General features: G+C 45.0%; 9 protein-coding genes across 9 annotated transcripts; 4 read left to right on the top strand and 5 right to left on the bottom strand.

The window, feature by feature from the left end:
- Position 1: 1 nt before the first annotated feature.
- On the bottom strand, positions 2-1,050 carry BCIN_02g06710 (hypothetical protein). The gene has a single exon (XM_001550504.2). It carries the CDS (start codon positions 992-994, stop codon positions 50-52), a length of 945 nt encoding a protein of 314 aa, XP_001550554.1. The 5' UTR covers positions 995-1,050; the 3' UTR covers positions 2-49.
- A 106-nt stretch (positions 1,051-1,156) lies between these two features.
- On the top strand, positions 1,157-2,499 carry BCIN_02g06700 (hypothetical protein). Its single transcript, XM_024691464.1, has 3 exons — positions 1,157-1,721; positions 1,826-2,232; positions 2,293-2,499. Exons 1-3 carry the CDS (start codon positions 1,272-1,274, stop codon positions 2,453-2,455), a joined length of 1,020 nt encoding a protein of 339 aa, XP_024547235.1. The 5' UTR covers positions 1,157-1,271; the 3' UTR covers positions 2,456-2,499.
- Positions 2,500-2,517: 18 nt separating this feature from the next.
- On the bottom strand, positions 2,518-4,711 carry BCIN_02g06690 (hypothetical protein). The gene is made up of 3 exons (XM_001550506.2): positions 3,821-4,711; positions 2,944-3,712; positions 2,518-2,886 (listed from the first exon to the last, which is right to left on the bottom strand). Exons 1-3 carry the CDS (start codon positions 4,474-4,476, stop codon positions 2,692-2,694), a joined length of 1,620 nt encoding a protein of 539 aa, XP_001550556.2. The 5' UTR covers positions 4,477-4,711; the 3' UTR covers positions 2,518-2,691.
- Positions 4,712-5,199: 488 nt separating this feature from the next.
- Positions 5,200-7,229, bottom strand: BCIN_02g06680 (hypothetical protein). Its single transcript, XM_001550507.2, has 2 exons — positions 6,788-7,229; positions 5,200-6,717 (listed from the first exon to the last, which is right to left on the bottom strand). The coding sequence occupies exons 1-2, from the start codon at positions 6,857-6,859 to the stop codon at positions 5,656-5,658; spliced, it is 1,134 nt and encodes a 377-aa protein (XP_001550557.1). The 5' UTR covers positions 6,860-7,229; the 3' UTR covers positions 5,200-5,655.
- Positions 7,230-9,133: 1,904 nt separating this feature from the next.
- BCIN_02g06670 (hypothetical protein) lies at positions 9,134-13,021 on the top strand. Its single transcript, XM_024691463.1, has 6 exons — positions 9,134-10,282; positions 10,337-10,740; positions 10,986-12,203; positions 12,311-12,411; positions 12,465-12,591; positions 12,704-13,021. Exons 1-6 carry the CDS (start codon positions 9,908-9,910, stop codon positions 12,798-12,800), a joined length of 2,322 nt encoding a protein of 773 aa, XP_024547234.1. The 5' UTR covers positions 9,134-9,907; the 3' UTR covers positions 12,801-13,021.
- A 183-nt stretch (positions 13,022-13,204) lies between these two features.
- On the top strand, positions 13,205-14,632 carry Bccho1. Its single transcript, XM_024691462.1, has 4 exons — positions 13,205-13,552; positions 13,635-13,730; positions 13,787-13,980; positions 14,044-14,632. Exons 1-4 carry the CDS (start codon positions 13,486-13,488, stop codon positions 14,410-14,412), a joined length of 726 nt encoding a protein of 241 aa, XP_024547233.1. The 5' UTR covers positions 13,205-13,485; the 3' UTR covers positions 14,413-14,632.
- A 155-nt stretch (positions 14,633-14,787) lies between these two features.
- Bcgar1 lies at positions 14,788-16,194 on the bottom strand. Its single transcript, XM_001550512.2, has 4 exons — positions 16,017-16,194; positions 15,898-15,948; positions 15,746-15,846; positions 14,788-15,687 (listed from the first exon to the last, which is right to left on the bottom strand). The coding sequence occupies exons 1-4, from the start codon at positions 16,108-16,110 to the stop codon at positions 15,268-15,270; spliced, it is 666 nt and encodes a 221-aa protein (XP_001550562.1). The 5' UTR covers positions 16,111-16,194; the 3' UTR covers positions 14,788-15,267.
- A 140-nt stretch (positions 16,195-16,334) lies between these two features.
- Bcths1 lies at positions 16,335-19,232 on the top strand. The gene is made up of 2 exons (XM_001550513.2): positions 16,335-18,572; positions 18,624-19,232. Exons 1-2 carry the CDS (start codon positions 16,409-16,411, stop codon positions 18,821-18,823), a joined length of 2,364 nt encoding a protein of 787 aa, XP_001550563.1. The 5' UTR covers positions 16,335-16,408; the 3' UTR covers positions 18,824-19,232.
- A 1,820-nt stretch (positions 19,233-21,052) lies between these two features.
- Positions 21,053-24,649, bottom strand: BCIN_02g06630 (hypothetical protein). The gene is made up of 5 exons (XM_024691461.1): positions 23,807-24,649; positions 23,257-23,744; positions 22,885-23,205; positions 22,824-22,831; positions 21,053-22,762 (listed from the first exon to the last, which is right to left on the bottom strand). The coding sequence occupies exons 1-5, from the start codon at positions 24,291-24,293 to the stop codon at positions 21,457-21,459; spliced, it is 2,610 nt and encodes an 869-aa protein (XP_024547232.1). The 5' UTR covers positions 24,294-24,649; the 3' UTR covers positions 21,053-21,456.
- Positions 24,650-24,945: the final 296 nt, after the last annotated feature.

Here is a 24,945-nt window from a genome sequence, read left to right as displayed (position 1 = left end):
TTGTCTTACATGGGAGATTTTCACGTGTACAAATCCTAACATGCCACTTTCAGGATCGCTCTCTTTCCAATTCTTTTAGATAATCAACGTCAAACCTAAACTTTTTTCCCTTGTTCCAATCTAGCCCCCAATTGATATGTCCGGCCTCCACTTTTACTGCCTTCAAAGCTCTCAATCCATCCAAGATATCCTTTTTTTGTTCCAATGTGTAGGTCTGCGGGGGCTCTTGCCATCCAATTCTCAAACTTTGAATGTCGGCTCCTGCCAACCATTTCCTCAATTTCTTAATTCCTTTAGTTACTTCTATCAGTCTCGCCTCGGCTTCGAAGTCATCGGGTTTTTGTTTTCGTTTCTCGCTACCGAGCTGGATGGAGAGGGATAAATTCCGAATAGACGAGGTGAGGAACGAGGAGAGAACTAAATCGGATCGTTGTGTTTTGTGTGTCCAGATATTGTAGTCGACTGTTACAGAGATGATCTGAAGGGAGTCGCCGTAAAATATTGGGAGCGCTTCGCGATATATTTGGCGATTCAGTTGTAGAACGGCAACTTCGAAAGCGCGAGAAAGATAAATGTGGGATTGGAGTTGGCGAGGATGGGGGCCAAGACGGGGGTCATTGGAGGGGGGTGTCAGTAAATGACGATAAATCATTTGACGAATTTCGACTGGCATACGTAGGAGTGGGGGAAGGCTTTGGGGTGAAGGAATCTCATTCAAATCATCATGGATATCCGCACCAGATTCAACTCTTGGCACTGCATTTGAAAGCGATCGAGTCCATTGTTGCAGAGTAAGAAAGTGGGTACGGAGGTCGGATTTGCGGAGCGACCAGACAGCATCTTCTGAGATGGTGAGAACTTGTTCGATTGTAGGTGCCCGTTGTGAGATCTTTGCAGCAGCTATACTTGCCGCTGTGCAGATACGCTTGGCTTTCAAATCTTCAGAAGAGTGTGATTTGTGATTATAGTTTCGCTTCAGCGAGATAGATGCCATTTTCAAATCGTGATCTGCGTCGGGATGGAATGTTGTTATTGTCTTACCGAAGCACCAAGATTGGCTCGTATGCTCGGGAGATTGCATGGATACATAGTTCGCTTGCTGATTAAGATAAGATAAGATAGATCAATCCGAAAGCACCGACCCGAGCGGCCCCTCGTTTTTAGTCTTGTGTCCCCGCCTTACCATAAGGCTGAATATATCATTGATCCACTTCATGAATGTCGAAAGGCTTAGGCATGATCAATTATTAGTCAACTTCCACACTCCCAAAATGGAACAATCCTCAGATTCTTCTACGATCGACCCTCGTCCATCTTTCCTTACCATTCCCTCAAAGCCACATGCTCAAATATCTTACACCTTCTTTCCACATGCATCTTCCTCAACCCTCTTAGAATCGGATGTCCCGCTACGCCATAACCTTGTTGTCTTTGTAAATGGACTCGGTCTTCCAGCTTCTTCCTGGGAGCCATGCATATCAGTTCTTCAATCTCATGTCAAGAATACCCCGCCACTCTTGACATTTGACCGTTATGGACAGGGGCTGACTACTGCAAGAGATCCTCTAGATGATGGAAATGGATACGGACACGATTTCATGGATGCTGCAAATGATCTTCACGAAATTATCTTGGTTATTGCTAGTACCAAACTGGGGCTTGAGAAAACCGATGTCGAAAATGGGAGACTGGGTGTAATATTCGTGGCTGCCTCAATCGGAGTAAGTGCTTTGTGACATTCTTCTCGCCCGGACTACTAAAACCAACGAGCTCTGTCTTGTTTTTTTTTTAAAATTATATGACCTCACAATAACGTTCCCGTCAGGTTCCCATAACCCGTCTTTATGTACAATCCCATCGATTTATTTGCGCCGCGCTCATCGCACTCGACTCCAACATCGCCAATGTAAATTACAGCGATTTCCTTCCAGATCCTTCATCCCCTACTTTTGACCCATCTACTGTAGTCGCGCCAGACTGCTCACTTCCGCAATACATTGGAGCACGCACACAATTGATAAATGTATTTGATTTATCTGTCCCAAATTCCGAATCTATGGATCGACGACCTGGACCAAAATTACTCCCCTATGCCGATAGCCCCAAACTTATTGGTGTGGGTGGAAAAGGTCCTTGGCTCACGGTTGTAGGTCATGATCCGGTTACGTTTGCGGATGTAAGTTTGGAAAGGATGGGAACACCTAAGAGCATGAGTATGAGGTTTACGAATCCGTAAGTGTGACGTGTTGCAGTTCTCTTGGCGGAAATGATTGACTAATTAACGCGGTGAAGATATTGGGCCAAATATAATGCTAGTCTAGTGAGTATCACAGACGAAGATCGATGCGAGGGTGTGAAGATTGCCAGTGGCTGTGGTCACCTTATGCAAATTGATGATCCAAATTTCGTCGCTGAAGAAATCAAGGTTATCCTTGAAAAGTTGAGTTTAGTATGAACGAGTATTTAGATTGGATTTAAATCAATAAACAGGACTTGCTACGAGATAAGATATTTGACTGTCGAGCTGCTGATATTCACCTGCCACTTGAGCTCGTGTATTAACGCCAACCCAAATACAATTGTTACTTTCTAGCCTCATACTATCAATTTGTGCAAATTTGCCAATTTTCCAAGACCAATTGAGGAAAATGAGAAATAAAACTTGTGTCACAATGTTGGACACATGTGCTCTCATGCAGTGGAAGCATGTAACTTGACTTTAACACCGTTGGCGGAGGAATCCGTGATCCTAACTTCATGTTTTACAACTGGGTCTGTTGCCATATCTCGAATCATGTCAAACCGCTGAAGAAGTCTTGCGGTAACGTAACCGGCTTCATTCAAGGCAAATTGCTGCCCAATGCAAATTCTTGGACCGCCATTAAACTTTTCAACGTCAGTAATAAGCCTCGGGCAGGGGAAAAAAGTTGAACCAAAACTTACAGGTAAGAAATCCCATCCCGCTTTCCTTCCCTCCCATCTCTCAGGTCGGAACTCCTCGGCGTCATCGCCCCATATATCCTTTCTACGCTGCACGACGAAAACACTGTATTCGACTATTGTCCCTTTTGGAATAAAGACTTTCGAATTCCCATCTTTTCCACCGCCACATGGTAAAGTCGTATCTTTGTTTGCTTGTCTGACGTTAAGAGGCAGAAGTGGATAAAGTCGCAAAGCTTCATTCAAACAATTTTGGAGATATCGGCAATTTTTGAGGCCCAAAAAGGTTATTTCAGAAGGATTTTCGTATGTTCCAAAGTTTTCGATGATGATATTGCGCAGTTTTTGGTATTGATTGGGATTTTGAGCAAATAAGAGAAACAGCCATCCAAGTAGTGAGGCCGTCGTATCTCTACCTGCTAGCATCAAATGCAAGCACTGAGAACGAAGCTCAATTGGATCTTGTGTTTCCTTCGCAAGGGCATCCAGGTAAATGTATCTCTTCTTGGTGGCGACCGAATCATCTTTGCCTTGATCTTTGGCCAATGCGTTTCTCTTGAGAGCAAGTTGAACAAAATGATCAACATATTCGTTGCATTTGTTGCAAGAATTCCTGAAGCCTTTGCTGGTGACCAGCCAGTATTTACTAGCAAAACGGATACGAGTAAAAATCCAAGATAGAGCGTTGTCAAACTCGGCGGCAAAATCTATTTTGATACTCTGGGCCTTTGCTTGATTTTCTGGCAGACTAAGAAGCTGGGAATCAGCAGATCTAATATCATTGTTAGCTGAATTACAAGTGTACATCATAGTACATTATCGCATGCCTCCCTCAAAATATTTGGGGAAGAGTGCAAAGTGTGGTAAAGATTATACTTACTCTCCAAGTAAAATTTCCGTTGCAGAGTCCATGGTCAATCGAAAGAAAAGAACCTGTAGATCTATCTCTTCGGTCCATTCACCCTGAAGTCTGGTATCTATAGCCCTCATCAAATTCTGAACATGCGTCTCCTCCACCGCAAAATCACTCATTTGATCCCGATTAAACTGAGGTTTCATCATATCTCTCGTTACCTTCCACTCATGGCCATCTTGTGTAAATATGCCATTTCCAAGCATAGGCCAGGAGGCCCCTCTCCGCATTGGCCCTAAATCAAAATCCTCAAATTGTGTCGCTAGAACAGCTTTTATATTCTTAGGATCTGCCGTAAAAACGCATGGCGAATTCATGGGCGTATACTTCCACGTCGTGCCGAATCGTTCGACATTTCTTTGAAGGAGAACTGGGTAGAGTTTCTTTCGATCGGCCTCCAGAGCTGACTTGACGATGTCAAGACCGAAAGGCCAACGGCTGATAATTTCTTTCGGTACTGGGTCTTGGCACTCGAACTTGCGCAGTTTGGCAGAGTATACGTGTGATTTGTATATCCTGTTCGCAATGAAATAGAAGAAGAGAGAGAAAGCTACCCAGAAACTTGCAGAAGTCATATCTCCGATATGAAGCAAAGGCACAGTTTCAAATAAGTTGTGCAACATGCTGCTCTAGCCCGTGTGAAGATGCGGCAAACAGTGGAATGTGAATGATGGTGAAGGAAGCAAATTTATGAACACAATGGTGATCGAGTAGCTCAAGTCAATGTAGCGTCCAAGTCGCAACAGTTGGCGCCGTACGTAAAATATATCGTAAGCCGGCAAACATTGAATGCCGAGGAGATAGTCTAGTGTTTACTTAGCCCCCGCCTCCCCGCCTTTTTTGATTGGGTGAATACCCAATGGATTGCGGAGGGTTTGGACGGGTATCTAAACCCTCCTGGCGGAACATAGTCATATTATGTAAGCATAGGAGGGTTAGCGAAAGCTAGACTAGCTGAGGAGGGCCAGTTTCTATAAGTACAGCAAAACCTCTCCATTAAGACCTAAAAATAACCTATATTCTCAAAAATGACCACAAAAAACAGTATCCTTATGGAGAGGTTTTACATACCAATTTCCGATAGCCGCCAATAGGCACAAACAAACAAACCCATGCAACAGTATTCACTGGAAATGTTCATATATGTATATGTATATGTATATGTATATGTATATGTGTATGTGTATGTACCTACGTACTACTAAGCACATACAGAGCACACCTAGGTATACCTACTTGGCACGGAATTTAAATGTGATCCTATCATATCGTCATGCCCCAAAATCCCATATTTGGTAAGCCATTTTATCAATTCACCAATCATAAATTCCAGAACAATTGGATTTTGATAACTTGGAGTTCATTGGCTATTGAAAATCATCATATCGCGAATTTGACACGAAAATTCGCCATTCTATCTAGATAGGTAGTGAGCAAAAGACAAAAAAGGCGCGTTCTCAAAGGTTTCCTTTCTTTCCTTCTTCTCCAATCCCTTCCTTTTTTCAATCCCATACACCCCCCGCTTGTTACATCTCGCCGTCTCTTCTTATCATATATTTTCTTACCGCCATAACATAGAGTACAATAAAACTAAACAGACTTATCACATCTTTCATATCCCTACCGGGGATTTACTTCCAGGATATTAGCTTCCCACCAAAACACCAAACTTCTGCTCGTACCTCATGCAGAAAGAGCATTATAAGAGCCGTCAAATTCATATACAAAATAACATAATCGTGAGAATAGAAGTTGATGCTCGCAAACATCAACGTGAATCGTAAACGTAAAATAAACATAAATCAGGGTAAAAGATCACCACCTAATTGCATGCCAAGTCCGGTATGCTTAGAAGCAGGACTGTCACGCCTTGATGGGCTTGCATTTTGTGGATGAAAGTTCTCAAAAGTCAAGCGCCTACGTGCAACAGTTAATGGGGTCTTCGCAGCCCTTGGAGTCCAAGTCGTTTGAGCGGGACTCGGTGTTATGTTGACAAAATCGGCAAAGTCGAATCCTTGTGAAGGTGTGGCCGGCGCACCGAATATCGAAAGACCACCGCTATAACTAGGAGTAGTCATCATAGAGGATGGCAAATCAAGCTTCCTGGACGGTGGCGTAGATGGTGGTTGCATCATGCTCGTTCGTGAAATTGGATTTGCGGGGCTACTGAGGTACAGTAAAAGATCCGCTTCTTCTTCTGCTGACCTGCCATTACCTTCTTTGATTCGACGGTGTGAATTGCCTCTGTTCCTGATAGGAGATGGGGTTCGTGGAGACGAAGGACAGATATTAAAAGAATGTAGAGGTAGGTGGCTGTCTTCATCGTCAGATGGGGCTGCGAAGTTGGGGGAGGTAAGATTATCTGGCATGTGTGAAGATCCCCGGTAGAACGAGAGATCCGGTCCGGCCGAGGTGGTGAAGTGAGGTTTGCGTGGCTTGATGGGAGACGACTGAGCCAGTTGACGGTGACTCTTCCAGGAGCTATTTGGTTGACGTAATAATCTACTTGGTGTGGGGGAAGAGCGAACCCTTTTTCGAGATCCAGCTGTTGAGCTTGGTTGTTGGAAAGTGGTGTGGTACGACCTCTTCCTAGGCCCAGTGCTGCTACCACTTGATACAATTCGATCGGAAAATATGGCGGTGGCTTTCAAAGGGGAACTCAGTAAGGTTCTTCGGTTCGAGTAAGGTCGTTCAGACGCAACACTGGAAGATGAGTCCGATAACATATCTCCACTTGAGGTTGGCCGTCTTCTTCTTAGTTCTTCTTCCATCCTTGGTTCTATTGTATCCAGTGTAAGATCCTCCCAACCCCTTTCGGCCTTGAATTGTGCGAGCGCCAATCGATTTTGCAGTTTCCGAGCCATCTAGATAATTCAATATTAGTATAGTGTTGGGGCAGTGGACTTGGTTTGAATAGCACAAGAAGGTATCTACCTTGCTCAACTCAGCTCTTTTCAATACCGCTCCCGCGACCTCCTCAGGCTGCTTCTTCCATGGAGAAGACATGTTAATCAATATCTAGTTTGTTGAGAATATTGATCTGCTTGTTGACGAGGCTGCGAAAGAAGTAGACACAAAAGGCAAATATTATGGACACTCTTAAAGGTAGAAATGGAAGAAGGTCGGCGCCAAAGGTTGAAATTAGCCTTAGCTTCTTCCACCTGGTTTTTTTTTCTTGGACGAGTTTTCCGTTGCGGGTCAACAGCAATATGAATGAATGATTGTACAGAATTTTTATAATATCATGCCCCCCCAAAAGTCGGAGTTATGGTATAGTTTTTCAAAAAAGTGAATTAATTGTATGATGATTGAATGGTACGATTGAAGATGAAGAGGTCAGAATTCCGTTGTTCATTCCTGGGACTGCTACCATCGCTTACAAGGGGAAGTGATCAGACTGAGCTGAGCTGCTAAGGGGCCATTGGTCTAGCGGTCTAAGGGAATTAGCGATGGTTTTCAGGTCTTCAGGTTCTGTAACATGGTCACGACACACGAATTATAGGGCTCAGTAGAATTGGAAGCTTCCCAAGAGCCCCTGGGAAATGGAAAGAAGGAAAGAAGCAGAAGAAGAAGCAGAAGCAGAAGCAGAAGCAGAGAGGGAGGGAGAGAGAGAAAGAGAGAAAGAGAGAAAGAGAGAAAAGGAGGAATACAGATTCCAGCCAAAGAAGGGAAATCGAACTTTCAGCATTGACCAATGATGGATGTTGTTTTTGAAGGTAAGACTCAAATTCTAGATATCAAACAGTCTGTTGAATTGTATCAGAATCCGATTGGGTTCAGATCAATGGAGTTTAGGCCGGAGTAGATTGTCCATATTCTAGATCCGTGACTTACCTATTAAATCACGAAATGTGTTATATAATGGCACTATCTGTAGTAGTTTTATTGACTAATTGTGACATCTTTGGGAGGGAGCATCTAGAAGGTACGTATAGAGAGGATTGGAGAATATACCCACCGACCTGTACGATGTACTAACTAAATCCATGAAAGCCGTGTAAGTGTATTGTTAGGCGATCTCGCTCGTTGCTATGAGACTATCTACCTAGGGACCCGTAGCATAGGATATACGGTACATGCAAGAGGTCTTTTCTTCCTTTGGTCCGTACCGGTGCCATCACAACGTCATCTTTTAACATGCCCCCTCTAGAGTCTGCAGTCTGCAGTCTGGAATGCGCAGTCACCACGGCAGATATGTTGCGTGGGAATTCATAGGCCGCAGCACACACACAAGACAGCACAGGTACAGTTGACTCACGATTCTCATATGATGGCAGCCATGTAGATGGAGTGAAGTAGGTCACACCACTGCTGAAATTTCCCTGTGTCAAAAGGATGATTTCGGAACATTAATGGAAGGTATTGACGATCACTCATCAAACATGTGTCTCTTTGTGTACTGTATTCCGTTGGATGGACGGATAAATCATGTCATGTCATGTCATGCATTGTTGTATTGTTGTATTGTACTGTACTGTCCTGTACTGTCCTGTATGGTCTTGTTGAATTGTATTATAACGGGCAATACATACAGCATCAGTTGAAATGCAGCCCCAGCCCCCAGTGCAGACTTTTGGATGATCCAAAAAAAGAATCCTGAAGATGATTGGTTTCATCAATGGGGTTAGATACGATTGCGGTGCGATGCGATGCACAGTGCACACTGTCTGTGTGATAAGTAGCAGGAGGTATTTTGTACGATGTCTCGACTCTCGATGCACACACACTCTCTCGACTCTTTTCGTTTCCGTCCAATGTAAAGTGGGCAGACATGGCTGCTGGATGGCGTGGAGGATAACATAATAGCAGAACAGTTCATGGATGTCATTGCCTACAAGGGCCCCCAGCAACAAATGTACGAACTATAGATATCCTTGAAAGCATGCTCCCCGCCAAACTGCTGCCGTCTTGTCTAGGGTGTGAGGGTGTGAGGGTGTCTTTCACGTTTCAATGTTTTCGACGTTCCTGTGTGGTACGGCGTGCCTTGGCCGGATGTGATTTGCAGATGATTGTGTTGATTGTGTTGGTTGTGTTGATTGTGTTGGTTGTGTTGATTGTGTTGGTTGTGTTGATTGTGTTGGTTGTATTTGCAGTTTTATTTGCATTTGCATTTGCATTTGCACACAGGTGGTGGCCATCTATCGGTGCGGACGTACTAGGTACGCATGTAGGCATAGTATTTCTTATCTGCTCCTTACTTTTGTGCCATCACGTACCACCTGCACCTACTTTCTACTTGCGACTAAACTACCGCCCTAGCAACCAACTTCATCTCTAACCGTTCCACTCATCCACCATCCACCATATCCACCATCCACCATCCACCATCCACCATCTACCATCTACCATCTACCATCTACCATCTACCATCTACCATCTGCCCTCCACCTGCGTCCCACACTACGTATTTTCCAATGAATTAAAGATCATCTAGCTCATTGCCTGTTTTCTCTTCCAATTTCTACTCAATTGACCAACTCCCAGCCCTCTCTTGCAATCTACACGTAATAATAACAACAGCAATAATAATAATAATCTCGCATGCTCTTGAAAAATCCTCCTTGATATCGTTTCCGAGCTCATCCATCCCACACTCGTTCTCTTTGTTGTTATTGTCCATCTCATCTGCTTTTGATACGAGCGCTCAGCCATGCTTGACTGATTGGAAAACGTTAAATCCATCAAATATATTGGGAACATTCACAACCACCATTCACACCTTCGTTTTGCCTTTCGGAAAAAGGATCTGCCTTCTCTGATTCCCCATTGATCAAACATCCCTGGAGAACCTCTTTCCTCTTGGCCGCCCATCAGGAACATCAAGAAAGAAGCTTCGTCACTTCAGTCCCAAAATTAGCACTCCTCGTTTCCAACTACGGCCAGTCGAGGGAAGCACTCCCTTGAATAAAATACCACCAAAGGTCTGCCATCATCTCCGCTGTCATCAATCCCGAAGGATTGCTTCAATGCCCTCTTCGATTTGATATCCAACCGTCGCAAGCTAACTAACCAGGAGACCTTGTCTTCAGCTACGCTCCTTGCTCGAGCTATATTATGGCCCCTTCCTTTTTGAAGGACTTTAAGAGGCGCTCCAAGTCCGGCGCAAAAACAACCGACTCCAGCACAGGTGAATCTACTGGTAGCAATGCGAGTGGTGGGAGCGCCCCTCGAAGCAACACATTCACTTCGAGTAAATCGCAAATATCCTTGAATTCTTCTTATGGCGCTACAACCCCACCAGCAATGACGAATTCACAGTCCTCATCGAACCTCAACGGTATGGGAGCAACTCGACCAATTGTTTCTACTACCGGATCAAATAGACATAGTGTATCTGGGATGTCGGGTGTTGGATCCCCTTCTTCAAAGTCGGCTTTGCCCGTCTCGCCATATTCGCCGCGAATTCTATCTATCACTGATAACACATGGGTAAGCTTTCCTATCAGAGCTACAGGATTGGTGAAGCTAACATACATCAAACAGGTATACCAAAAGGTCTTATCGATATATGGCACAATATCGGATCCATCAGAAGTTCAGATAGATGGAACGCTCACAGTCACTCGTCTTGACGATGGATTTCCTCCAACATACTGGCCAGTCTCCGAGTCTCATTTTAAGGCACTTGTTTACCTTACCCCGGGACCTAATAGATTGAGATTTGATTTCACATCCCCGAAACTCGCGAACAGCAACTCTCCTAATCCTGTCCACTCCTCCTTCCTCACTCTTCACATGCTGCCTACTCTTACAAATCCTCCGCTTCAATTGGTTATACTGCTCGGAAAAGATTCACCCGGCACATTCGATGCTGTTCCTTCGCGCATCGAGAGAGAAGGCAATGGCCTGGATACTGCCATACGAAAATTTAGAATGGCCGCTTATCTGTAAGTATATTTCTCATTTTCTCATTTCTATAAATTTTCACTATCCTACTGGTCACTAGCCAAGTTATTGTTGCTAGAATTGGCAACGAGCATCTTCCTGTGGAATCAGTAGCTCTGGGAACAAATTTTCTGTTTGGAGGGGAGGGGGCGAGGCCATAACCATTAGCTCAACCCTTGTTTCTCCATCAGTTTCAATCTCAATACCTATCTTCTTTGCCTAAAGAGAACGAGCTAATGGTTAGCAGATGGCAAGCATTTACCGCTGAGCAGATGTACCGAAATAAGCTTGGCAGGAGGACATTTAGGTTCGAAGAAGAGTGGATTACGGGTACCTCGAATTACAGAGACCGGGAAGCTGGGACTATGCGAAGTGAAGCCAAAATCCATGTTATTCGGAGCTCTAAGACTGTTGCCGAACTTCGGCATCTTGATGTCGCCCAGCAGAATGAAAATGGTGCCCGCCGAGGCGATCTATTTTCATTCGCCAGTGAAGATGTCAAGAATTATTTTAAGCCCCAGCCAGGTCAGAAACAGTATGTGACAGTCCTCCTCCTGGATGCTCATTGGGAGAAACAGCACAACATGATTACTGGTCACGCGGCCCTTGGAGGTGGAGGCGGCGAGCTTCAACTAGCTATTTTTGGCAGTCAGGCATTACAAAGTTATCCATCTACCCTCGAAGAAGTTGTGCCAGCGTTCTCTGATTGTACAACCACTGATACTAATTTTGTGGCAAATGACTGTAATGAATCTGGCAGCAACTGGGAGGCTGCCAACATCGGAATAGGTGCACACTTACATGAAGTAGGCCATTTGTTTGGATGCCCCCATCAAGAGAATGGGGTAATGCTTCGGGACTACGTCACGTTGAATCGATCATTTACCACCAGAGAACCTTATTCAACACGCACCAGATCGAAGGGAGGGTTGGTTTTGCCGAGAGACGAATGCACATGGCATAGACTGGACACTCTACGCTTTCGAAGTCACCCATCATTCGCACTTCCCATAGATCCTCCGCGAGCTAACGATGACTCCGTCCAAGTATGGCCTGTGGATAATGGAAGTGTGATAATTACAGCGGCATCTGGGGTGGCTTTCCTTGAAATATTTACGGACGGCGAAGATCTTTGCCACAATTGGCAAGAGTTTGGAGATGGGAATGACAATGGGCCCATTCAACGACAAATTTCTCTTACAGAGCAAGATTTAAGAAATCAATTACCCGAAGACCGCCGAAAATCGAAACTGAAGATATCTGTAAAGTCATTCGCCGGTGGCAGCCATGATGTTGATGACTTTGCTCAGCTAGTCTCAAAGGCTAGTAGGCTAAAATTGAAGAATGGACAGATGGGTTTTAGAAGCAGTAAGCTGGGTGCATCGCAGATGGATGGAACTCAGCCACAAGAAGTCGTATTTGACAGTTCAATTCATCAAACGAAACTGATGATACAAGTGAGGGTGTAAGTAAAAATCGCACTTCAATGCGGCTAGAAGGACCATATGGGATCGCCATTCTCAGATTTTTCAAGATAATTCACCTAAGTAAGATCACTGACTTGCATTATAGTTGGGCGGGCTTCGCTCTCGATGGTATAGAGTTTATATATGAAGATGCGACCTCTCAGCTTTTTGGCAAGAGGGGTGGATCACCTGCAGATTTTAGTCTTGGTATGTGACCAGAGTCCCCAAATGTTCCGCCTGGATTACTAATACTCTGTTAGATACACGTCGTGGAGAGTACATTACTGGATTTTACGTTAGAAGTGGGTTGTGGTTGGACGGAATTGCAATTATGACTAGTTTAGGCAGGAAGTCCCAGGTTTTTGGAAACCCTGCTGGTGGTTCTGGGTTAGTATTTTTCCATCCTGCGCCGGTGCTATATCAAATTAGTTGTTAGGACTTACAATAGTTCATATTGTTACATCTGGCTATTCACATGAGATCTCACTAACACTTCCAGGCATACTTTGATACCCCCGAGAGGATACACTATTGCAGGCGTTTCAGGATCATGTGCATCATGGATTGATGGGTTTGGTATCATTCTTACTCGGTAAAAAAATGAAGGCAATCGCTGGGGGAAGCGAATGGTACGCATTAATATTGTATAATTTGGTTTGGGAAGACGTGGCTAGAACGGTTTTACAGATTACCGTTTATTCTTTGATATTTATTTCTCGGGGTGGTTAGTAACAATACCTAGGTAAAAGCTTGAGTGCGGATGGCGTAACTTGGGCATATCTATAGAGGCGTTTTAGAATAAATGACAGATTTTCCAGTTCCTGACAGTCTTGATTGAAGTGATTGCGGAATATAACTGTGAAATACTCTGTGAGATGTATCTATGAGTTGCATGTTTTCCGAGTCCTCCTCAAAGTTCTTGACAAGAATGATTGTATCACCAAGTACATGATTGGATATCCAAAAACTGATGTGTGTAACAAATGAACAGGCGGAATTCGATATTTGTCCATATGGTAAAAAGGCTGTGCAATCCTTTCAGATTCCTTCCAAGGCAATAAGTGACAAGTACTGTTGGTGTTTAAGGTTTGCTCAAGCCCCTTGTTCAGCTGTGGCTTGGCGATCCCTCAACGTCATGGCTGATAAAACCAAGCTCTTCAAACAAAAAGAAAACAAACCTAGAAAACCACTCCTCCCCGAAAAGGCTCAAAAACAACAACCTCACGATACCCTCACTTTCTTATACGCCTCACCTACTCAGTGTGAGTCAATATATCTCAGATGTCGAAAAGAAATAGCGGCAATGCCGCAAATGGCACAACAAAGGACTCAACAGTTGGTGGGCCAGGTATGATTATAATTGCCCCTCCCCCTCCTGGGTCAATAGATTGATTTAATACTATTGAATCGTGTGCTGACGGATGCTCCAGCTATAGATAAACAGAAGAGATTGTTAGAGAAAGATACAGGGCACTTCTCCATGATTAAGATGTTGCATCTTGCGGATTTGATCACCGAACTCAATGGTAATTCTACTTGTCCAAAAGTCTCTCGCACAAGTTTGCTAACTGCTACGAATCAGGCTTCTGTGGTGTTATGTCTGTATTTGCCTCGATGCGATATTGTCTGGGGCCATCAGATGCGCACGGAAACCTCTGGGCGGCCTTAGCTTTTATGCCTTTTGGATTGTTCTTCGATTTCATGGATGGGAAAGTTGCAAGGTGGAGAAAGAAGAGTAGTATGATGGGTCAGGAATTGGATTCTTTGGCGGATTTGGTACAGTCCCTCCTTCTACTTTCATGCGTATCGGGATTATGATTCTAACAATTTCTACTGTAGGTCTCCTTTGGCGTTTCTCCCGCCGCTGCAGCTTTTGCTATCGGTATTCGTACTCCTCTCGATCACCTCTTCCTTACTTTCTTCGTCCTCTGCGGTCTCACCCGTCTCGCTCGCTTCAATATCACCGTAGCAAATGTTCCTAAGGATGCCACTGGAAAGAGTAAATATTTCGAAGGCACGCCGATCCCTACTTCCCTCTCCATTGCCGCATTAATGGCATACTGGGTATCCAAGGGCTGGATCTTGGACAACATACCATTAGGAACAGTGGGCACTGGTACCATTTTTGAATTCCATCCTGTCGTGGGACTTTTTGTTCTTTGGGGCTGCATGATGACCAGTAAGACCATTCATATTCCTAAGCCATGATTGAAACATTATGCTGGGAATCGAGTGTGGATTATGAAGGGAGGAAAGCGATGGAAAGGGATGGTAATAGACATACCCGGTTTGGTGGTTGGGTGGAGATGAAGCATGTATTATGATACCTTGAAGTTTATGAATTGGCGCAAATACACCTATTGAATGCAGTTCTCTTTTCAAGTTATATATAACGATCATGTGCAAGTGAAGAAATCGTTGGTTTATATCGCCATGAGACGATGATGTAGTTCTTATAGTGTTTTTCTATTATACCCGATGGTTGAAACTCCACTCCGCCATCACCCGAACAAGGAATTTGACAATCAAAAGTATAAACGTATAGTCATTTCTACACAACATATCAACAGTGAATAAAAAAGTTGCTGCATCTTGTAATTAAATCACAAGGTAATGAATTGCTGATTTCTGTGCCATGGAAAGCGAAAAGGACCATGTACATTTTTGTGTTGGTAATCAAAAAATTAGGTACCTAGGATATGTATAGGATCGAAGGCCTAGCTAGATATTCGAGACACTCTCAGGGGACGTTCTTTGGACAAGATGAGTGTCTCTAACATCAGATGAAGGCCAAATATATAGAGAAGATAACGTGACTGGAGGCTTTTCGATCTGCAATCTCTGGGCGAGTGCTTGATCTCAAATTAGATCAGGTTCTCTTTGGTGAAGTATGTGTAATATGTTGCCCGAAGCTTCATGATTTTCCTATCGTCCACCGACTATTGACTAAGAAAGTACAATTTTTGCACAGAAGTTCGCAGCAGCCCAAGCCGTACCAACAAACATATCCTTAAACGCCATATACCCAGATTTGGTCTACTTCAATTCTTAATCCTACCATTTTTAACGTCCACCTCTGGAAAATCCACCTCTCGATCCACCTCTCGCACCACCTCGAGGAGTGAAACCACCACCTCCTCGAGAGAAACCACCACCGCCGCCACCTCTGGAGAATCCTCCACTGCCACCTCTTGGTGTGAAGCCACCTCTTCCTCCACGTGGTGCACCTCTTCCACCACCTCGTCCACCTCTCATTGGTCCTCCTCTACCTCCTCTGGCACCACCAGCTCTCTTTGGTTTTGGTGCTCCTGGAGGTGGCTTTGGCTTTGGAAGGAATTTCTCCAAAGGAAGAAGTTTGTCGCCGCCGATGTAGAATTTGTCGCCAGTCTTGAATGAAGTAGCTTGGATACCTTCGGTTGGCTTAATGGTGAAGTAAACTTGGTTAATGGGGCCGAGAATCTCGTCGACTTTACCGATTGAGGTCTATCAATTGGTTGTTAGTCTATATTCTACAAAATCGGTTTGAATTTAGAATTAATACCTTGTTCTCTAGGTAGATTGGCGCATTGAAGTAAGGAATTTTAGTATTGATAGATTCGCAGACAATTTCTCCTTCACTGGCATGGAGGAAAGATCCCATAGCTATTTCTAATTAGCAATTGGCTCTGACAATGCGAACAGGAAATATCATACCAAATACATCTGCTGGAGGACCATTGTCTCTTTGCTGGAAACCGCCGCGTCCTGGTATAAATCGTTAGCAATTGCGCACAAATTGATCTGCTCAAATTCGCAAATGAGTGTTAACGTACCTCCACCACGACCACCGAATCCTCCTCTACCACCACTGAAACCAGCATTTGCGCCGGTACCGCGACCGCCTCTTGATCCGCCTCGGAAAGACATTGTTTGATGTTGGCGATTGTTCGAGGGTGTTTTGGCGTTATCGTTGGAGAGGTACGAAAATTAAAGCTCTCCAAAAAATTATTCGAAGCGAAAACTGGGTAGCGTGGAGCCAAAAATGAGAACGATTTTCATTGGTCAGATACAACTTAGTCATCTGCAGAGTGCACGGCCCAGGTGAGGAGGGACAAACGTTACAATAATTGGAGTCATAAAAATATTCATAAGAGTTCACCGTCTAGTTGTACTTGACTCCTCCCAAGTACAGCAAACCTCGAATAACAACCTACCTCTGAACACCATGGAACAGGCAAAGGAGGCAGTTGAGAAGGTGGCAGAGGGTGTCAAAAATGTTGCCATTGGAGAGAAGAAACCAAAAGCACCCAAAGCACCAAAGCCTAAGAAGGAAAAGGGAGGGGATAGTGGGGTCGATGCCGGACCTTTAGAACTCAACCCAACGCCAGAATTTATTGCCCATCGCATAGCAGTTTTCGACAAGTTGAAGGCAAAATACGATGCGGAGATTGCTGCAAAGCCAAGAGATCCCATCACCATTACTCTCGCGGACGGATCTGTTAAGGAGGGTATTGCTTGGGAGACCACACCCGCCCAAATCGCCGAGGGAATCTCGAAGAGTCTCCTCAAGCGCACCGTTGTTGCGAAATTGAATGGAGATTCTGAGCAATTGTGGGACTTGGAGCGACCCTTAGAGAAGGATTGCACACTTGAACTGCTCCCTTTCGAAAACGAGGAGGGCAGGAGAGTCTTCTGGCATTCTAGTGCTCATATCTTGGGCGAAGCATCAGAAAGACGATTTGGTTGCAGTTTGTGTATCGGCCCCCCAATCGACAATGGTTTCTATTACGAGATGGGTCTGCCAAATCAAGGAACAGTCACTGACGCAGACTGGAAGCCCTTGGAGACATTGGTCGGTCAAATTGTCAAGGAGAAGCAAAAGTTCGAGAGACTAGTTCTTTCTAAAGATGATCTTCTGGAGATGTTCAAAGACAACAAATACAAGCAACACATTATCAAGGACAAGATCGCTGATGGAACCAACACCACTGTTTACCGTAATGGACCTCTTATCGATTTATGTCGAGGCCCTCACGTCCCCAACACTGGCAGAATCGAGACATTTGCTATCATGAAGAACTCAGCATCTTACTTCCTCGGAAATAAGGAGAACGACTCTTTGCAAAGAATTTATGGTGTTTCATTCCCAGATAAAAAGCAAATGGCCGAGCACAAGAAATTCCTCGAAGAGGCCGCAAAGCGTGATCACCGAAAACTTGGTAAGGATCAAGAATTATTCTTCTTCCACGAAATGTCACCTGGGTCTGCCATGTGGTTGCCCCATGGTGCTCGTATCTACAACACAATTATGTCATTCTTGAGAGAGCAATACTGGACCCGCGGCTATGAAGAGGTTATTACACCAAATATGTATAACTCCGAGCTCTGGAAAACCTCCGGTCACTGGGCGTATTACAAGGATGACATGTTCACATTCCCTGTCGAGAAGGATACTTTTGCTTTGAAGCCCATGAACTGCCCTGGCCATTGCTTGATGTTTGGTCATCGCGAGCGCAGTCACAGAGAATTGCCTTGGCGAGTTGCTGACTTCGGTGTTCTTCATCGTAATGAAGCTTCGGGTGCTTTGACTGGTTTGACTAGAGTCAGAAGATTCCAGCAAGACGACGCCCACATCTTTTGTAGGGAAGACCAGATCAAGGATGAAATTACTGGTTTGTTCGACTTCCTCAAGGCTATTTACGGTCTTTTGGGTTTCACCTTCAAGCTGAACCTCTCTACTCGTCCAGAGAAGTACTTGGGTAAACTCGAGACTTGGGATATGGCAGAGGAGAAACTCCGATCTGCTTTGGACGAATTTGCGGCAACTGATGGTGGAGTACCATGGGTACTCAACGAGGGCGATGGTGCTTTCTATGGCCCAAAGATTGATATCACTATTTGCGATGTCCTCAAGAGAGAATGGCAATGCGCTACAATCCAACTTGATTTCCAGTTACCTCAAAACTTTGGACTTGAATACAATACCGGTGATGTGCCAACTAAGAAGGATGAAGAAGCCGTCAAAGAGCCCGTCGTCAAGCCAAAGAAGACCACCGAACCAGAGGATCCAAATGCCCCACCAAAGGAAAGAGTGTACAAGCCACTTACCCCTGGATGCGCCAGACCAGTTATGATTCACCGAGCTATGGCAGGTAGTATCGAACGTTTCACTGCTATCTTGATTGAGCATTTCGCTGGTAAATGGCCTTTCTGGTTGAGTCCTCGACAAATTCTCGTTATTCCAGTCGGAGTTGGTTACTTTGAATATGCCAAGGAAGTGCAATCCATCTTCCACAAACAACAAATGTTCATTGATGTTGACCTAAGTGGCAACACTCTTCAAAAGAAGATCCGTACAGGTCAATTGGCACAATATAACTTTATCTTTGGTGAGTAGTAACATGCCTCTTTTTATAAATTGATACTAATGCCCTTAAAAGTTGTCGGCGACACCGAAATGAAGGGACGTGAAGTCAATGTTAGAAATCGTGATGACACCTCGAGTCAAGATCGAGGAAAGCCTGTTTCATTGCAAGAAGCAATTGAGAAGCTCACAGCACTTCGTGATGAGCGAAGGTCGGATAATCCTTTCCCAGGTGAAGCGAAGCCTGTCGAGGCAGCTGCGGCTCCTGCTGCTTAAAAAGTGTGAGACATTTGGAGGAAGGAAGCATAGGAATATTACAAGATGAGAGGACAAGTACAAAGATGATGAAATAAGAATATGTGAAATATGAGCATAAGATTTATGACTATTGCATGAGAAAGGGCGTGGGATGCAATGCGTTTCCCTTGCTATTAGTATGCTATATTTAGCGTCATATAAGGACCGAGGAAGTAGGAAGAATGAAAAGAGCATTAAAATTCCATAGTAGTTTGGTGGTTTGAAATTGCCGGTCCATTGCACAAGACTCAAGCTTATATTTGCCATCCTATTTAGAGGGTAAATAACCAAGATATTCACATCAAGATTACCGAGCTTTTGATACGCGAATATCCCAACATGCAAAAAGGGATAACGTCTTCTGGTCTGAATGTTGAGAACGTTTGTATTGCCCACGAATTTAGGAAGTTCAATTCATGTGAAAGTTCCGAATCATCTGCATGTTCCCATTCAACTACAATGCTCAATCCACCCGAGAGTTTCGATCCATCTGAAACCCTAATCCATCTAAAGATCCTAACCTATTTTAGACATCCCACTCCCCCAAAAGATTTCCCATCATGTATCGACGCGAAGGAGGTTGAGTGTATAGCGACACCGATAGCGAAAAATCACGTTGAAGTTCGAACAAATCTATGACGGCAGCAAGAAACCCAATCATATGTCAGCAGAAGAAAGAATGACACAGAAAATGAATTTCATCAAGAATCTCGCGAAGATCCTTGGCAAATTACGACCCGCAGGCGAGGCCCATCTCCTAGTCGACAGGATTACACCCCAAACCGTTGGATTGGGGCTTCGCTCGCGGTACTCCCTGTTGCCAGGCTCGAGGGATGTGCCATTGCATTGGCCAGATTCAACAATAGATCGTCCGGAATCCCGTTCGGCGTATCTCGATATCATCTGTAGACTGGTCAGAGCTATGTCTTACTGGAAGACTGACTGTATGCGAGCAGAAGAAGTATGTATTAGATCATTCCTCGCAGGTTAGCAGGCTCGAAACGGCGCGCGTTCGTATCAAACACCGCGTGGTCTATTTGTTGAAAGGCGTATGGCTGGTTGTATAGCTCAGTTCTACTTGTCCTGGGTGATCTCGCTGCAGGAGATGCGTGTGGGAAGAGTTAGGGAGGATTTCCGCATAATCCAGTGTGTTTGTCTGGCGGCGGCACGAGAGGCAAGTAAAATGTTTCGCAAGATTCTTGGGGGTGGCTGAAGAGATACTGCGAGGGGCAAGGGAGAAGAAAATCTGGTTGCGAGAAAACCTTGTTTGTCATTCGCCAGTATCTTTTCTGGCCGTTGCCTGGCTCTCTAAAGGTATGACGAATCTACGGAATGGGTCGTTGGGGTGTTTCTTCCTAGTTTGAGGTCGTGGGTTGCACGCGCGGCTTAGTCTGTGTTGTCGCGTTCAACTCGATGGACCTGGATAGGGAAGGAGGGAGGAGTGGTGCATACCGATACTGGAGAAGTGTGAAAGAAATGCCCGGAAATAACGCGATAGATGATGAGACGAAATCTAGAAACGGAAATCACATTTGCAGCGCCGTGAAAAGATCTTATTAAGATTTGAGTTTGATGTCAGATGGGATATTGAGTGGTCGATTTTTAGCAGCCCCCTCTGCTTGCTCCGTATTGCATTATCCGAATTAGCTTCGTTGAACGCCATGTATCATCTTTCAAGACGGGTTGGGATACTGCGGACTAGTCTGATTGCAAAATTGTTCTCGTTCTCGCTTTCTTCTTCCCTTCCCACCCCTCTCTACCCCCTTTTGTGCCCCACATAAACCGTCTACCCCCCCTTCATATCTCCATGTTCGACAAAGTAAAGAGAGGAAGTATCCCTTTCCCCCCTCTCCATTCCTATAACATTCAGCAACGAAGAAGAAAGAACACAGCATATAAACATAAGATCATACAATAATTTACTTACCAGTATGTTCGTGTATAGAGTGGAGCCTGGGGATGGGCGGAGAGTACAGTACTAGATAGGTTGTAAGCGTGAACATAAATTGTATGATCGAGGTATTGTCAATGGGACCATTTCTTCCAGTCTTGACATGAAAGGATATCTGCCCCCGGGTATGGCCTCACTAGCAATATTGCATTTCTTCTCGTTCCCTCTCCCAGTGACACTGAGCCATTAAATCTCCTACTCCTACCCGCCTGGTCGAATTCACAATACTAAAATGAGCATGAACATAAAAACGAACATAAAACTAATGTTTTCATATTCAGGACATATCTACTCGGCAATACCTAAGTAGCCAATAGTAAATCCACAAAAGAGATCATTTCATCGCATTGCATTGCATTCAATCCCAGATTCCACAAGCAAAAGTATCGCGGAGATCTTATCAAACCCATCCATCCATACCTTCTCCACCATGACCTTGATGACAATTCCTCAATCCCAAGTCTTATAACCTAGTTTCCCTCCTCCTTAGCCATCCAATCCCAACCATTCCATTCCATCCCTTTTTACCGCAGAACCCGCCAACGCAACCAGCCCATACGCGTAAATACAGAATACTTCCAAAATTCTTTGTTTCTTTCCCTTTGCCGTTCCCAATTCCCATTCGATCCTGTCCTACCAATAAGAAAAAAAAGGACCCACTCTAGACAATTTCGTTACCTAAAGAACTTTCTGTGTCTGTTCTAGTCATGGGGAATTCTCCAGGGACATGCAATTGGCTGATGCTCTGGACGCTTTGATGATTTTGCCCAGCAGCCAAAGTTGGACGTTCGAGGTCCTTAGCGAGTGGATCGAGGAGTGCCTCCATTGACCTTGGTTCCGTTGTGTTTGTGGCAGTTGAGACAGCCGCTGCAGCCGCTACTGTCGATATAGCCGCAGTCTCCCCTGCTTCGTCAAACCAAGGGGCCGCGCTAATATCGCCCTGGCTACGTCCTCCGGACATCTGCGTATCGGGTGCAGCAATGGCCGTGGCTTCCAGGTCGGTTTGTTGTTGTGCTTCGTCGTCATATATATGATCGTCGGGTGCTGCAATCATAGCTGCTTCCATATCTGCTTGTTCTCGGAGTTGGTCCGTGTCAGGGGCGGCTATCATTGCCGCTTCCATGTCTGCTCGCTCGCGTTCTTTCTGAAGCTGGTGATCGTGGTATGCGGCTGTGCCTGCTATGCCCAAAGCGGCGCCGCCTAAGCCTGCAGTAGCGGCAGTGGTAGGTAACTCATGATGTTGATTATTACGCGTAGTGTTCATATTCTGAATGGGTTCGTAAGTATAAGGGTTCACACCATCTTCTTCAGCAGCTTGATTTATCATCTGTGCGTGTGTCGGCGACGCGTGGCCAGGGTCTTCTCCATAGTGATGGCCAACACCACTTGCGGGAAGAGCTGCAGCGGTAATCACTGCATCATCTGCTTCACCTCCAAAATTGGAGCTTCCGCTAGAAGGCGAAAGAGGAGCCTGTAAGCCACGCGTCGCATTAATTTGTAAATCTGATGGAAATCTCCCACCTGGTTCAGGACGCTTTTGTTCTTGTTTGAGTCCTTGAGTGCCTACAACGGCTGATGTATGTGCCGAAAATGGTTCTTCGTCCTCCTCGTCCATAACACCGTCGCTGCTGATGGAACCAGCTCGTTGTGATGTACCACTAACGCTGCGGGCATGCTGACGCACAAACGCATTACGTTCTTGTGGAGACTTTTCCGTCAAAGTCTTGATGTCCTCGTACCAAGCGAGTAGAGTATCACGTGTTTCCGCTCTAAAAACCCAAGAGTGTCCGCGATGTAGTGCTCCAGTTTGACGGCCTTTGAGTATGAATTTGTTTGAGGATCCTCCCTCATTTGAGTGAGAGCCGAGTTTTTGCTCGGGAAGATAGAGAGACATGATTGGCGCTCCGAGTTTATCCGCAGAGCGAAACTCATGCAAGTGAGTAGGAGAAAGGACGTACCAGCCAGCACTAGGATTAGAATTAGCACAATTTTACACATTATGGTTATCACTTTAAATCATTCTCTTACGTGTAAGACTAAATTAGAGTTAGCAGAAGATCGTAAAACTAGGGGCCGGTGGGAATTTTACCTTTAGGAACTTGGACTTTCTCTCAAGGAGACCCTCTCTAATGCACCCAGCAAGCTCGTTATCCTGTCCAGGATATCTTATAATCTCTGGTGTTCGAATAGGAACCTTTGGATCGATGAAATGTTCATCATTTTCGACAAATGCGGTCCACTCATGATCTTTTGGCATGGCAATCGGACCCGTGCGTAATTCGTCTACCGCGCTATAGGCACCGTCTGCCTCGCGCTTCAATATACCTGCGAGCGCATTATAAGACTTTTGGATCTCGCCCACTACGATAGCTTCGAGTTCACGCCCAGAGGCTTCCAAATTGAGATATGCCTAGTAAGATTAGCTCCCGCGCCTTTGAAAATTTTCAGGATTGAAACATACCTGGTGAAGGTAATTCTCCTCATCGATCTGCTTTTCAACCTGACGATCCACTGCTAGTCTGAGCAAGTATGGATCGTGCTTGCCCGTCATTTGAGAAGGGTCAATGTCTGATTGACCCAAGCCATCCTGCAATGCGGCCACAGCCTTTCGAGTAGCTTCCATCTCCTTATCCACGGAATTTTTAAAGTCGCCTGATAAGCCCTTGATCTCCTTGATTTTCTGTTGCAAATCGCTACGCAAGCCGGTCAAGGCAAGAATCACATCTTGCTCGATATCTCTAGACTTGTTTGCCTCTGCGATTGCGGATTTATGATAGTTGCGAAGAATTCGGAGGGCATCATCAATTCCACCCGTAGGTAAAAATACAGCGGGCGCCGTGGTATTGTTAATAACATTCGAGACCTTCAAAAGACTCTTTGATCTGTGCTCATATTGGCTTTGGATTTCTTTGAAATAAACGATAAGGTCCTTGAGGACTTTACGCCAAGCTGCGAGTGGAAAATAATAATTAGCATAGTGTCGCCGAACCCAAAAAAATATGGTGAAATACCTTGAAATCGGTTTGCTAAAATATCCGTGGGATTTCCGCTTGTGGGTACTGGAGAATAGAAAGCACTATGGGCCTCGTCGATATCGCCTTGTGGATGAACAACCAAACTGCGAACGCTCCCAGCCCTGGAACTCCGTCTACTACCACTTCTCTTCAATGAAGATTTCTTTTTCAGCGTTCCCCCTCTTGACGGAATCAAGGTATCGCCTTGCGACATGACTGAGTGTGATCGGTGCATGTTGCCCTCTATTATTGAGCTTCCTCGTTGACTCGCATCCCACTCCTCGTTGAATCTCCCGTTTGAATTTGGATTATTTGGATTGTGAGGATCGTGATCGTTTGGAGCGTAATCTAGTACTGCAGAGCCTCCTCCGTTGATGATTTGAGATTGTGGATGTGCTCGTGGGGTACTTGCAGCGCCGTAACCTCGATCAGTGTATGATTGCGCGGGGGCAGGAATTGCAGAGTTTGTGCCGATGGTAGACATGATGATTAAATGAGGGCAAAGGACGGACGAGTTGCAGAAGGGACGGGAAGGAAGAGAGAAGGGGAGGGAAGGGACGGCAGGGAAGGGAAGGGAAGGGAAGGTAGATGGAGGCAGTTGAGGACGTTTGGAGGTATTGGGTCTTGGGTCTTGGGTGTTGGGTATTGGGTATTGGGTATTTGATCGTTGACGTGACGTAGGGGGAGATCAAGCTAGGGATGGGCTGGCTGTGTACTAATAAGGGACCAAGACATGAGATACCCAGTAGAGTCGCACAAACAATGGACGGAAATTTACTAGTCAAGGGAAGGGAAAGAAACCGGAAATTCCAAATTCCTTCTTTGCGATTTACGATTTACGATGGATGTGAAGATTTAAGATTTAGGAATTAAGATTTAAGATTTACGAATCAAATAAAATGAGCGGCCGGCGTGAGAGGATGAGCGAATGGATGATTTTATGTCGTGTACACCTGTATAGAGATATATAAAATGCAACGCTGGGTGATGGTCCTCTTCTTCTCTTCTTCTCGACGGGCCTCGTGAGAATAGATGAGAGGCATTTTGGAAGATGATCTAGAATTGAGGGAGGGGTCATTACATTAGAAGGTATGACAAGCAGGCCATTCCTGAGTGTGTATTGTATATATGTATGT

This window comes from Botrytis cinerea, chromosome 2, assembly GCF_000143535.2.
Source record: "Botrytis cinerea B05.10 chromosome 2, complete sequence".
Lineage (NCBI taxonomy): Eukaryota > Fungi > Ascomycota > Leotiomycetes > Helotiales > Sclerotiniaceae > Botrytis > Botrytis cinerea.
This window is presented reverse-complemented; position numbering and strand designations above follow the sequence as displayed.